Source organism: Ipomoea triloba, chromosome 15 (assembly GCF_003576645.1).
Source record: "Ipomoea triloba cultivar NCNSP0323 chromosome 15, ASM357664v1".
NCBI classification, from domain to species: Eukaryota; Viridiplantae; Streptophyta; class Magnoliopsida; order Solanales; family Convolvulaceae; genus Ipomoea; species Ipomoea triloba.
Genome location: NC_044930.1, coordinates 9,192,379 through 9,206,943, shown reverse-complemented (window position 1 = coordinate 9,206,943; position 14,565 = coordinate 9,192,379). Strand labels below are relative to the sequence as shown.

The 14,565-nt window shown below is 31.8% G+C and overlaps 1 protein-coding gene across 1 annotated transcript; it reads right to left on the bottom strand.

The window, feature by feature from the left end:
- Nucleotides 1-4,268: 4,268 nt before the first annotated feature.
- LOC116007094 (40S ribosomal protein S24-1-like) lies at nt 4,269-6,895 on the bottom strand. The gene is made up of 5 exons (XM_031247681.1): nt 6,733-6,895; nt 6,148-6,189; nt 5,863-6,033; nt 4,645-4,731; nt 4,269-4,544 (listed from the first exon to the last, which is right to left on the bottom strand). Exons 1-5 carry the CDS (start codon nt 6,802-6,804, stop codon nt 4,503-4,505), a joined length of 414 nt encoding a protein of 137 aa, XP_031103541.1. The 5' UTR covers nt 6,805-6,895; the 3' UTR covers nt 4,269-4,502.
- Nucleotides 6,896-14,565: the final 7,670 nt, after the last annotated feature.

Genomic DNA, 14,565 nt, shown 5'->3' with positions numbered 1-14,565 from the left:
TATCCTTAATCAAAATAAAACACATACAAATATATACATACTCACCCACCATAAAATAATAAAATACAAAACATATTAAAATTATTGTATTCTTTCAAAACCATTTATAAAAATAAAAAAATAAAAAAAAAGATCAAAAAAATAAAACAATACTACCGAAGAACAAAACAATATAATGTACATAAACTAGGTTTCTTCTGTTCGTGTACTACATTTGTATATGTGTGTGCCCAACTGTAAAATAAATAAATAAATAAATATATATATATATATATATATATATATATATAAACATATTATCGTACAGTAGTGATGATGTGAATCTGAGAAATTAATAGTAGGAGTTGAAAAGAAGCTTGATTTATATGATGGTTTTTAAAGGTATTGTTGGAATAATAAAAAGTTGTTATTTTGAATGGACTAGAAATAGCTAATGCCAATGGAAGCCTTGAGAATGACTATTCTCATTGCAAAGGGAATAACTCATTTCATGGAATTTTATTTAATGCTATAAAATTAAACCTGAACCAAACAATGAAATAGCCATTCCCTGACAAAATAATAGTAGGTGCTTAAAAGAAGCTTGGATTTATATGAAAGGTTTTTAAGAGTATTTTTGGAAGGAATAAGGGCCAAATTAGCCACTGAACTAACGCGAAAGTGCAATCAGACCACTGAACGTAACGCAAAAGTGAAATCAGACCATTGAACTAAAAAAACGTGCAATTACTCCACTGAACGTCCCAAATACCTTCAATTTTACCTGATAGCCGATTCCAAACCTTTTCTTCCAATTGATTGCTGATATGGATGATTACATGGCAATACTTATTATTTTCCTTTATTTTCCTTGGTTTTCTTTTCTTCCAGAGTGTGCATAGGTTTCTCTTCCATTTCTCACTCAGACGCATGCAGGACCATCATCATCCTCAGATCCTCACCCAGACGCAGGACCATTATCATCGTCATCTTCTTCATCCCATTTTCTTAAGGGGGCGTACGTATTCAATCATTACTTTTATAGACTTTTATTAAAGACTTTTATCAACTTTAAAAGTTTGGTTGTATTCATAGTGTGTTTGGTTCACACATGGGAATCAGAATCGAAATGGGTATCAAATACTTGGTAATGGTAATGGATTTTGGTGAAAGTATTTTGCATGTTTGGTAGTAGGGTAGAATGAGAATGATTATTAATAATTGGGGAAGCGGTTGAGGAGGGAGGGGATGAAACATTGAAACCCTTATTTTATTAGGGAATGTGTTTTGCAATTAAGGAGGTAATCAAAACTCATAGTAGTGTTCTAAACACTTGCCAACCAAACAATAACAATTACTTTGATACCCATTCTTGATAGCTAAACTTGTCAACCAAACACACCCTCAATTTAGAGTTTTAAATTAAAGACTCTTTAAAAGTCTACCAATATTGTATCCAGACTTTTCAAAAGGGGTATACAGACTTTTCAAAACTCTTTAAAAGTATACTGGTATTCGATTCAGACTTTTATAGCCTTTAGAAGTCTACTAGTATTCAAAAAGTTATTAACTTTTATAGACTCTGTCAGAATAAGATTTTTGTGAACTTTTTCTTCATTAATATAAATAGATAAAATTCAACCCTCCAACCTCAATCTTTTCAAGATTTTCTACAAACTTTTTTTTTTTTTTTTTGCTTTTATCCCTTATTTNATAGCCTTTAGAAGTCTACTAGTATTCAAAAAGTTATTAACTTTTATAGACTCTGTCAGAATAAGATTTTTGTGAACTTTTTCTTCATTAATATAAATAGATAAAATTCAACCCTCCAACCTCAATCTTTTCAAGATTTTCTACAAACTTTTTTTTTTTTTTTTTGCTTTTATCCCTTATTTTTCTTAACCCTCTATCCTAATTGACATCTCAAAAAGTGTGAATGATGCTCTTTGAAAAAATCACATAAAAATGAGATGTAGGGAATGCATGTGTCAATTTTTTTTTTTTATATCTGCATGGAAGGTGCATGTGTCAAAATTTTGTACAACAATATATCCTCTAACACATATGTGAACATAATGATAGCTGACAGCAGTGAATGACAAAACTTGAGTGCACGGTGGCAATGGCAGTTGAACCACGAAGGCGGAGACAGCTACATATGATTGAGGAGCTACAATCTCTACTATTTTGGGATGTATCAGTTTGGCTTAATTGGGCTAACTTTTTGAGAAATAAAAGTGGGCAAACGTGAAATTGCTAATCAAATCAAACAAAATTGTAATAGAATCATTTGACATTTTAAAACTTTGCAATTTTATTTCAAAAAAAAAAAAACTTTGCAATTCACTCCAAGTAAAATGAAGTAGCACGCTGCCAACTACTGAAATTTCAAACAATAATAAATAAAATAAAATAAAACAAGGTGTTCATTAGGACATTGTCAGTCTTCCATTGGAGACCAACAGATCCATACAGTGACTTCATACATCTAGAGACCAAGAAGGTTTTTTTTTTTTTTTTTTTTTTTTTTTTAATTGACCTTATTACCAAATGATATCCTGCTACTTCAGGTAAATTGGGATGGATAGCATTTTTACATTCTCGCATTTAGTTTTGTAACCAATATATCCTTTATTCCTTTGTTTAATATGCATTATCTTGTAGAGTTTATTTAAGCATTTTTTTAATATATATTTTCACGATATTGGGTTTCGTGTTCAATTTGGTGACTTTGTCTAATTCTTTTGAACTTATCCATCCTATATATTTACACGATATTGGGTTTCGTAATGAAATTGGGGTTGTCTAATGTTCTTGAACTTATCCGTTGTATGTGTAAATAATAATGCTTTACCATTTGGATAAAAACCACAAGGCAAAATAACAAATTATAATCTGAACCATTAACCTAATTGTATTTTTAATATATTAAAAGTACATTATTTATGTATTAAATATTTATTATTTGATAGTACTAGTATACTAAATAATAAACTTTCAGTACTAAAATAATTTACTTTCAAATAATAAATTTAATGTACATTCAATATATTAATGGTCCACCTAACAGGACGAACGATGGTCCATAGTATAATGATTGGACATAATGCCATAAAAAATGTCCAAAAGAAGCAATTCAATTGCCAAATGTCAATAACTTAGGGCATCCTCACTAATTGAGGGTTTTTCTTCAATTTTTTTGTAGACTCTAGAATCTATAATCTCACCTAATCACAAAAATCTTTTTTTTCCCATTAGTTTTAAAAATTTTTTTCAATTTTTTATCAACCCAGCATTTAATTATCCTATACTTTAAATATTTTTTTTATTTATTTGAACTATAAATTTATAATTGTAATAGAAATTAATTAAAATAAACACACACACATATAGGCAAGCTAAAAAAAAACTAATAGTTGTTGTCGTTGCCTCACAACAAAAAATAGTTGCTCCCTAGGGTAAAAATAATAAAAAATATATATATATTAAATTTGGTTGTTGCTATTTAATCAATTGAGCGACCCTCTCAATTGTCCAAACAGGTGCGTGTAATACTATTGAGGATGCTCTTAAGTCTTTAACAATAGAAAACATTGCTCCCCATTAATAACAAATAATTTTACTTTTCATGCATGATTTGCAAGCTATTACAAAAGTAAAATTTGTATAATGCACACCTTTAAATAATGACAAAAGCTTCCTTTTTCATGCAAACAAAAAAAATATAAATGATCTCTTTCAAGACATTTAAAAAATTTATATCTAATGTATTAACTAAATTACATATTGTTATTCTTTTGCATATAATAAATGTATTATGAAAATTTCTTACGTTTAGTAATAATAAAGTTATAAATGTTTATTTTGAAAAGGAATACTTTTTAAAAATATCTTAATATACTGAGGATAACTTTTTAGTTTAGGAGAAGAAAGGTTAAAATTACCAGTAGCTGGGGAATGCAAAATGTGCAATGACATTCACAATTAATACTGTAAAGGATCAGATCATAAGAACGAAATCCGAGCACAATAATTAACTAAGCTTGTAAAGTTCTTATCAGAAAAGCCTAAAGTTCCACCAAGAGATGGAAAACCACAAAAAGAAGATGCACTTAGGAGTTAGGAGGGGGAGGATAGGGCCGGGGACACGGGGGCAATGCAAAGGAGAGGGCCGGGGGATGAGCCGATGAGGGGACGAGAAGTGGAGGAAGACGGGGACAGGAGAGAGGGGGGATGGGGACTAGGGAGAAGGAGGAAACGACAACTGGGAATTTAAGACTAATCCAGCAGCCATAGAAAATGTGTAGCTAAATTTTAACAGATTTTACCAAATGAGAGCATCCCTGGAAGCAAATATTCTTGGAGAGCTTAATAAAGATGTTCCCTCAAGAAAAACAAATTTACAACACTAGACTAGAACTGTCAAAAAAATTCAGGTAACACTGTTAAATTGTGACTCACTTTGCACTTAAGCAAAACAGGCCAAAAAAGGATTAGAACCAGATATTGTGCTACCCTAAACCTCATTTCTTTTTGCCTCCCTTGGCAGCATCTCCAGCCTTAGTCTGCAAGGAACCAAAACAGTGCAGTAAAAACCAATTCATTCAGAAAATACACAACATACTTGCATAAACCACAAAACAAGTTGCCATTAGTTAAATATACCTTCTTAACACCACGGATCTTCTTGGCCCTGTTTTTACGTTCCTTCATTTGTTTTCTTGACTTCTCAACCTTCGTGTCAAGACCATTCTGCAGTAGAAGAAAAGTAAAATAGTGTAAAAATGAAAGAAAAAGGACATCCACAATGACAATTGTGCACAAACACCAAAATTTGCTATATGTAGCTACAAGAAATAAAATTTCAGTTCCTAAACAACTTTATCAGAATTGTTAATAATGGGAGATGCAATAGATTATAGCACTGAACTCACTCAAACACTATATGATGAGCATGATTGCCTATGTTCGATATTAAGAAATTGCAATTCGGTGGGAAAAGAATAAGGTAGGAATAATGTAAGAATTCAAATTAGATTGTTGGGTAGGGAGGAATAGAATTATTGGGAATGAGAAGGAAAAAAGTGGTATAAAGACTAAAATGTCCTTGTGTAATAATAATATTGGCAATCACCAAGGATACTTTTGTCATTTCTTCTATTTTTCCCTTTCCCACAAGCATTGAATTGCAATTCGGTGGAATTGCAATTCCCTCCAACCAAACAATGTAATTGAGGCTTTCATTGAATTACAATTCAATTACAACTCAATTACATTCAACCAAACGCCTTGTTTGTTAATGTACTTGATTATTTAAAGCAACAAGATAATGTCACACCTCTCTATCTCAGTTAGGTATCAGAAAAACTTGAACAGTTCAAACATTTTCTTTGTGAATCCTATGTATTAGGTTTCCCACTCTACGTAAGCAGGGCCATGATATTGAGCTAATTTGTGTACCAATTATCAAGAATAAAAATACAAAAATTTCAACATTTAATACATTCTCATCAAGAATGCTTTGCGTTGGATTTTCCTTAGTACATAAAGATGCCTTGCTAACAAGTCTTTTGATGTGTGGAGCCCTATTTTAGCTCTTATATGGCCCAAGGCTAAATCAAATTAAAACTCTTTAACATGAACTTCAGCTTACCACTAAAAATTGATCAAATTACTAATGAACTTTGATCAATACTAAACCTGAATTAATTCATAAATGATTCACTGCCGTCCCAAAGGACTTATGTTGTAAATAATTCTTTTAAGACTAGAACAAAGTACTTCTTGACAACTTCAGAGATCAAATTCCACATGAAAATAAATCAATCCTGCAGAGACTACAGTTAATCCTCATAGAAAGGCAAAAATACAGTGTTGACTTACCCTGATGAGTCTGTACTTAGGCTCAAACTTCTTTGCATTTTCAACTGAGTCATATATCAAACCAAATCCAGTGGATTTGCCACCACCAAAATGAGTCCGGAACTTGAAAACAAATATGGAATTGGGGTCCTTCACTTCATACATTCTAGCTAGCTTCTCCTTCAACTCAGCCTAGACAAAATCAATACAATGACACATGAGATTCATTCCAAAAAACAATCCAGAACCAAAAATGCAAAAATTCAACATAATCAATTGATTCGATGAAGGATTAACAAAGATCACCTTGGAGACATTAGCCCTTCCAGGATGAAGAACATCAATAACCTGCATCCATATCGAAGAATAAAAAGGCAATACATTTAAACTCGTTAATAACAACAAAAAAAATTAATACTTCTTATTATATCAGACGGATGGAAATGGTGCACAACAAGCAGAGAAATTCTTCTTGTGTCTAGGGTTTCCCAATGTGCATTGTGCATCTACATTTTCTCTTGAAAGTTAATATCTTCAGTTAAAAATGAGCCTCTGTTCTATTAGAAAAAAAAAGGCCTAAAGGCCTTATTCCAGGCTTTCATTATAGAGGAAACCAAACTTTACAAATCGAGGTAAACCCACTCCAAGGCTCCTCCAAAATCATAAAGGTTAGCTGAAACTAAGTCAGTTTCCTCACATTTTCTAGACATTTAAATTCAAACAACTTCCAAAATGCAAAATAATTTTCAAACAAACAGCTTAGAAATAGGCGTGCCGATGCTCCATAGTGTCCATTCCTTCTTCAGACAAAAAATGACACGTATATACGGGGAAATAAACAGCAAAAGTTACAAATAGAGAGAGATTAACAGAGAGGACGCTGGGACTTACAAACTGCTTTCGGGCGAGGAGTCTGTTGGTCATGAACTTACGCGTGCGTATGGTGACTGCCTTGTCCGCCATGGCTTGACAAAGAGAACTGCAGAAAACGAAATTCAATCGTAATGTGCAGTCCCCGCGAGAAAGAAGAGGTTTAGTACAAAACCCTAGATCATTATATAGTCTAGGGTTTCCCAATGTTCATTGCGGGTTATTTCTTGGACCCGGTAGGGTTTAAAATATGATTTAAATTGTTACTCCGTACTATTTTTTACTTGGAGAACGTTCAATTTTATTCGGGCTTCATAGAGGGATAATAATCCTTGAAAACCATCAAAGTATAGTAAGTTATTAGAGAATCCTTACTTTTTGCGGTTTTTGAAAAATTTTTGAAGGTGTGATTAGGAGAGAGAAAATAGGAGAAGATGGAAAAAAAATAAAACAAATTTAATTTTTAAAAAAAAAAAATACTCCGTAAAAAACAAGTATGTCAAACGCGTCTGATGCGCCCAGCAGGCCTGTGCAGCGATCATTCCCATTCTATTTGCAGTGTTCCAAACACCCTTTTTCAGGAGAGGCATTCCCATTCTCTCTCCATTTTCTCTTTCTTCTACCTCACCTTACACTATTCCAAAAACCCCTAAATAACCATTGGTAGGGATGCTCATCTCCACCAAAGTGGCAAATTATGCTATGGATTTGGGTCCATGTTCACAATTTTAAAATTCTATGTTCACAAATTTAGAACTCTATGTTCACAATTTTAAAACTCTATATTCACAATTTTAGATCTCAATATAAAAATTACATTACTCAATATTTACAATTTTTGAACTCTATATTCACAATTTTGTTATATAGATCAGATTCAAAAATTGTGTTATACCAGAGTTATGAAATTGTGAACATAGGGTTCTGAAATTGTGAATATAGAGTTCTGTAATTGTGAATATAGAATTCAAAAATTATGAATATAGAGTTTAAAAATTGTGAACATAGAGTTCAAAATTTGTGAACATAGAGTTCTAAAATTGTGAGCATAGACTTGGTCCACCTTGCAATCTTTAGGGTTGTTTAGATTTTAACTTTCCTTTTATATTAAATACGTAAATAACAATATGTTCTTAGCAGGTTATAAACGAGTTTGTGTACACGAATCCCTATAAACAGTTAACACCATAATATTAATGGTTAAACTTGTTATTAATATGTTTAACCGGTTGACCTGTACTAAAGATGATATGTCATTAAATGGCCTCATCTTTGTGCTCATTTATGCTTGTTTTTGACTCAAATGCTAGGTAAATAAGGGTGGAGCAATGCATAATTTGGCATATCTTGTTGGAAGAAAGGAATGACTGAGCAATGAGCAAGCAAGCATGAAAAGATACTAATCTTGGGAGAAAACGAAGATTTAAAGCACAAGGAAAACACCCAAGGGCACATCGGAGAACAAAGGAGCAAAACGAAGGCGTGAAGGTCAACTAAAAGAACTCACACTAACACTCACACCGTGAGTCATCAGCAGAGTTTCTGATCAGGGACTCACGCTGAGACTCACGGTGTGAGTCTCAACGTGAGTACACTGATCATTAAACTCACACTGACACTCACACCGTGAGTCTCAATGATCAGTTTCTGAACATTGAGACTCCCGTGACTCCTTGTCTTGAAACCCTTCAAAGAGGTGCGAATTACCAACTATAAATACCTCTTGGTGGTTATTTTCTGATTACTTTTTGAATGTTTGAATTCTCCTTTTAGTTTTTCTCTCTAGGAAACTTTAGAAAACACTTCCCCACACTTGTAATCTACCATTTTATTAGAAGATTTAGAGGAAGAATTCCAACATCCAACTTCAATTTCAAGATTATTTCATGCAATTAAATCATTAAGTTAAGTTCTCTATTCCATATCTTTGCATTTATATTTCTTAAAGTTTTGAATTCTATGTTTATTACTTCAATTGCTTCTAGTTTTACATTCCAAATATGAGTAATTAAACATATCTATGATTTGAATTGAATTTCCTTGAGTATGATCCTAATATGAATTGAATTGTATAAATTAGCTAGGTTTTGTATTATCTTAATGTTGAACTTGGTTATGAATTTGGTGAAATTGAATTGACTCTTCATAGTTATGGCCAAATTATGCAAGAGATACATGAAATTAGTGTTTCACCTATGAGAATAGGGTTACACCATAGTCATACCTCTCATATTTCTTACTCATCGTTAAGAAAAGGGAGTTTGAAGGAAATAGGCACACAAAGTGTTTGTAGAATTGCCTCATCTAGCCAAGTTGCCATGAGAATGGGACTTAGGATTAGTTGATAACCCAATTGATCGCGAGAGTGACATTGACACTTAAACTATTTTCCCAAGTTCATCATCTAGACTTACATAACTTAAGCTTTAGATACAAATGGGATTTTATGAAAGGATGTTTGGTTCAAATCTCTATTTCATCATTTATTATCTTTTAATTTACTTGTTCTCGTTATTGATTTCTCAAACATGCAATACTTCAATATCTTTAGGTTAGCTTTCAAACACTATATGAACCCGTGCTTAACCCCTTATTACTCAAATCCCCTTTAAGTCATTCCTTGAGGACGATACTCTTAATTTTTAATCACCACTAAAACCAATTTTCAAAAGACTAAATTCTATTCTTTCAAAAAAAAAAAAAAGACTAAATTCTATTGATAATTGTCAAGTCTATTATTTTCTATCTTATCATAAATATTTTTATTCCTAAATAGAAGTTTTTACTGCCTGACTCAACCCTCTCTCTCTCAATCTCTCTCTCTCTCTCTCTCTCTCTATATATATATATATATATATATATATATATATATATATATATATATATATATATAAGTTTTTCACGTGCATTTTGCGAATGATAGAGATAATGTCCAATGTTTATTTTTAAATAAATATTTTAAAGTATATCAATGCAAGATTATATATGAAATGTTCATGCATATGTAATTGAATGTTAAATTTTTTTTATTTAAATCGGTAATTCAAAGTTTATGAATGCAAGATAGTATATGAGAATTTACTATATTTGTCACTAAAAAAATGTTTTCAATTTTGTAAAAATGTTAAGTCGAAAAATGATAGTATAAATAAATACTACTTTTTCGTTTGAATTTCTACAAGTCTTTTAATTCTCTTTCGAGTAGCATTGTAATTCTCTTTATCTTCAATACCTGTTTTTTTTTTTAATTTATTTATTGGTATTTAGTAATGTGTTATGTGCAATTGAGTTATTGTAGTAGTATAGAGAGCCGTCATGCAATGAGATTATGATGTAGGAAGTTGTAAATTTGTCTCGTTGTGTTTGTATATATGACTAAGATCTAAATTGTACTAAAAACTCAGCATTCTCCCTTCCCAACTTATCATTCTAACAGAGTCTGTAGTACTCAAAAAAAAAAAAAGCAGTCCATATATATATTGTTTTTTTTCAAAATAATAAATTACATAAAATCACATTCAAAATTTGAAATCGTGAAAAAGAAGGTATTTTCCGTCCATTGAAGCTCGAACCCACTCCCATTGAAAATGTAAACCAAGTGTTACTAGACCACAATGTCATTGACTTATTTTTGTTAGTTATTTGTGAATTAATTGATTGATCCCATCATATGTTATTAAAATTTTGCATAATAATTAAACATTAAAAAGAACTACTATACTAATAATACGTTATATAGTAATAAATTAAAATATTAGAAAGTAATTTTTATTAAATAATAACGTTTTTTTTAGAGTAAATACCCAAAATAGTCCCTCGACTATAGCATAATTCACAAATTGGTCCTCGACTTATGATTTTAACCAATAATATCCTTAACTTTCGATTTTTGACCCAATTTGGTCCTCCGTTAGTATGCCCGTTTGTTGACCGTGAGATCCGAGGACAGAGTAGTAATTTCACTCCTTTATGCCGCACAGATCACTAAGCCTCCGTTCTCCTCCATCGTCAAGCCCTTCGTCTACTCCATTTTCCATGAGCAGGACCACAACTCCCAGATTGGCGCCTCGCTTTGCCTCGCCGCCGCGATTGAGGCCACGCCGGACCCTAACCCGGCCGAGCTGAAAGTCCAAGTATTGCAAAGAGTGAAATGGAAAACGTTCCTCGTGAGTCACAACCTTTGAGCAGGAAGGTAAACAAGCCAGGGAGTTTTGGCAGCTCGAGTGATACTGTGGAGGATGAAGAGAAATTTGAGTCAGCGGATGAAGATGAAACGTATATAGATGCCCTCGATACGCTCTCGAGAACTGAGTCATTTTTCCTGAATTGTAGTGTTAGTGGCTTAAGTGGATTGGATGAACCGGAGAGAAATCCATTGGGAACCTTTCCAACAGATCCACAAACTCGGGATTTCATGATTGATCGATTTCTGCCAGCAGCTAAGGCCATGGCTTCAGACATAACCTCTGATTGCGTTATAATTTTACAGCGATCAACATCAGATGGAAGTGAGCAACAGTCAGTGTTTGGACCCGGCGGTGGAGGACAATGGTTCGTCGCCAAAAACATAAAGGAGTGAAATTACTACTCTGTCCTCGGATCTCACGGTCAACAAACGGGCATACTAACGGAGGACCAAATTGGGTCAAAAATCGAAAGTTAAGGATGTTATTGGTTAAAATCATAAGTCGAGGACCAATTTGTGAATTATGCTACAATCGAGGGACTATTTTGGGTATTTACTCTTTTTTTTAGTACAAATAATAACGTTATTAATAAAAAAAAATTGTTCTATACATCTAATGATCTAAATCTTGATGATTATCAGTATTTCTTATCAGTTTCCTTATCCATTAATGAATGGATAATGGATACGGAGGCATGCAGGCAAGTTGCATACCCACTAAAGATTTTTAGAATCCATTGGCAGCCTGCAAACATCATCCAATCCATTTATGGTGCACCAACGCAATATAATGGGAAATACAATACCATTTAGAATCCATTAGATAAAATCTACTTTCACTCAAAAAAAAAAAAATCGATACAAATAACATTGTGATATTTTACAAAAGAAAAAGGATAAATTAAACAAGAATACTAGATCGAACCCCCGTAGTCGAGGCATTGATTCTTTGAGTTGAAAAAGACTGAAAATATAGAATAGATGTTGAGCATATAATATATAAACATAAATATGCAATATTAGGTTAGGCTTTAGTTGAGCACAAATTATACCGTAGACCATGGTCCAAAATGGTGTCGTTTTTTTCTTTTTTCTTTTTTTTTTAATGAAAAGAAACGGCATTCGTTCACGCCGTCCGTGCCGTTAGGAGTAAAGTAGCTCTATATTAGTGTAGCATATTCAATTTCATTTTATATACACTGCAGTTTCCTTTCAACACGACTACAATTTCTTTTCGATATAACTACAGTTTCATTCGACATTATACACTCAAATATGTGAAACTGTTATTCAGTTTCATTTTATATACATTACAGCACAACTACAGTATCATTTCGATATAACTACAGTTTCATTGGACAATATACACTCAAATATGTGAAACTGTTATTCAGCTTCATTTTATATACACTGCAATTTCCTTTCAACACAACTACAGTATCATTTCGATATAACTACAATTTCATTGGACAATATACACTCAAATATGTGAAACTGTTATTCGGTTTCATTTTATATATACTGCAGTTTCCTTTCAACACAATTACAGTTTCATTTCGACTACAGCTTCATTTGATAATATAAAAACAAATGTGAAGCATTATCATTTGAGATAAGCTGTAGTTTCATTTGCGGAGCTCCGTTAAGATGTGACGGCGACTGTTTCTTTACTTAAAGAAACAATGTCGTTTTTGGACCATGCTCCACGATATAACTACAGTTAGTTGAGATGGAGCACACACTTTAATTTAGTATCAGAGCCAACCACATGCCAAAGATCATGGATACCCGATCTTAACTATTAGCTTAGATTTTAGTTGAGATGAAACACGTGCTTCAATTACAAATTAATTAGTAGAGAATTGATGTAAATTAATAACATAATTAGAAATGTTAACTTTGTTAGACTTTAATTTTTGGAATATTGTATATATTTATATTATAAAGATTATGATCTGGCAATACAATATTCATACTTCTTTGTAGTGCATATATAGTTATTCATATCTTTCCTCTTTATATGATAGTAAAAGTAAAATAACAAGTGCTAAGTGCACTACTTTTAAATCTAATCAATTTATTAGGAGCAATGTTAGGCTGTCCTTAGCTTTGAAAGTTTATCACTTTCTATATATATATATATATATATATATATATATATATATATATATATAGAGTTAGGATCATATGAGATCACTTGTTTAGGTAAGATCGTGAGATCAAATCTTGTGCATCCATTTAATAATTTAATGTCTAGATTGATTTAAGATGCTAAGTTGAAGTGTGTGCGAACGGTAATAAAATGTGTGCGAATAGTAATTATTATTATTATTATTATTATTATTATTATTATTATTATTATTATTATATCTTTCTTGATACGAAATAGTAAAGTTGAATTCCACTCTTTGTAATCCGTCAAAGATGCTCAACTTATGTAGCAATAAGGCTACTATCAATCAAGCTAGCTAGCTAGCACTACGTTAGAATGTCAATAAAAGAAACTTTTGCCTTCTAGAATTGCTATCCATATTCTATATACTATGAAAAATGGGGTGAGATTCAACGATAAAATAATAGAGTACTATAAAAATAAAATTTTATTTGATATATGATAAACATGGAAGTACGTAGAAGTCTAAAAACAATATTTTTATGCCAACGTGCTTCAGTTGAAAAGCCTCATTTTTTGTTAGATGTGTAATTTAAAAAATAATAATAACACACTTTTTGTTCTTCAAATTATTACCCTTAATTTAAGTAATATAGTTTTGTCTTTTAATTTAAACAAATACGATTTCTCAATTATTTAATGCATTGTTAATTTAGTCTTGTGTGTGTGTGTGTTCCTAGACCATGGTATAACTATTGCTAAACTATAGCTACGTTGTTTGAGACCTCAATTATTACATTAATCTCATAAGATTGTGGTCTTATATATTATTTATTGGATTAAGTTACAACGATTAAATTTTTTCATTAAAATCTTTCACTATTTAACTTGATAATATATTATTTGTATTTGATTAATAAGTGTATTTTTTAATGTGACTGTCAACCAATTCACGGTAAGTAATGAATAGAAATGATTTTATTACTATGTTAGATGGTGTAGGGTTTTGGTGAAAGTTTATTGTTCATATATCGATCTCTATATCACTTTTATTAGTTTGGTAATGAGAGATTTTGAATTAACAATGTGTTATACAATTAAGGGATTCGACTGTATTTGTTCAAATTGAAAGACAAGACCTACATTACAAATAATAAAGGGATAATGGTCAAATAACCCATTCAATTTTTATGAAATGTGCAATTAAGTTATCAAACTCTAAAAAGCTCCAAATAAGCCATTGAACTCGAAAAATGATGCAATTAGACCCTTTTTGTTTACCTCATATAGCAGGTTAATAGAGTAAATACCACCTAAGGTCCCTCGAGTTTAGTAGCTTCGTCATTAATAGTCCCTAACTTCCGTAATTACCATCCGTGATCATCCGAATTGCTAAAAGTTACCTGCTACCATCCTTCCGTTACTCCCAGCCGTCTAAGGCGTCAAATGCGAGGATATTTTGGACATTTCCCATTTACCCTTCAATTTCATAAAGGCAAATGGCATTTTATTGACAACGAACAATTCCTATCTTCTCTCCCTCTCACACTAGGTT

Excerpts from the sequence above, each read along its gene's own strand:
- LOC116007094 (XM_031247681.1), bottom strand. The coding sequence starts at position 6,804 with ATGGCGGACAAGGCAGTCACCATACGCACGCGTAAGTTCATGACCAAC. Across the intron at positions 6,190-6,732 it reads TCCTCGCCCGAAAGCAGTTT|GTTATTGATGTTCTTCATCC; the intron begins GTAAGTCCCAGC and ends ATATGGATGCAG. Across the intron at positions 4,545-4,644 it reads AGATCCGTGGTGTTAAGAAG|ACTAAGGCTGGAGATGCTGC; the intron begins GTATATTTAACT and ends GGTTCCTTGCAG.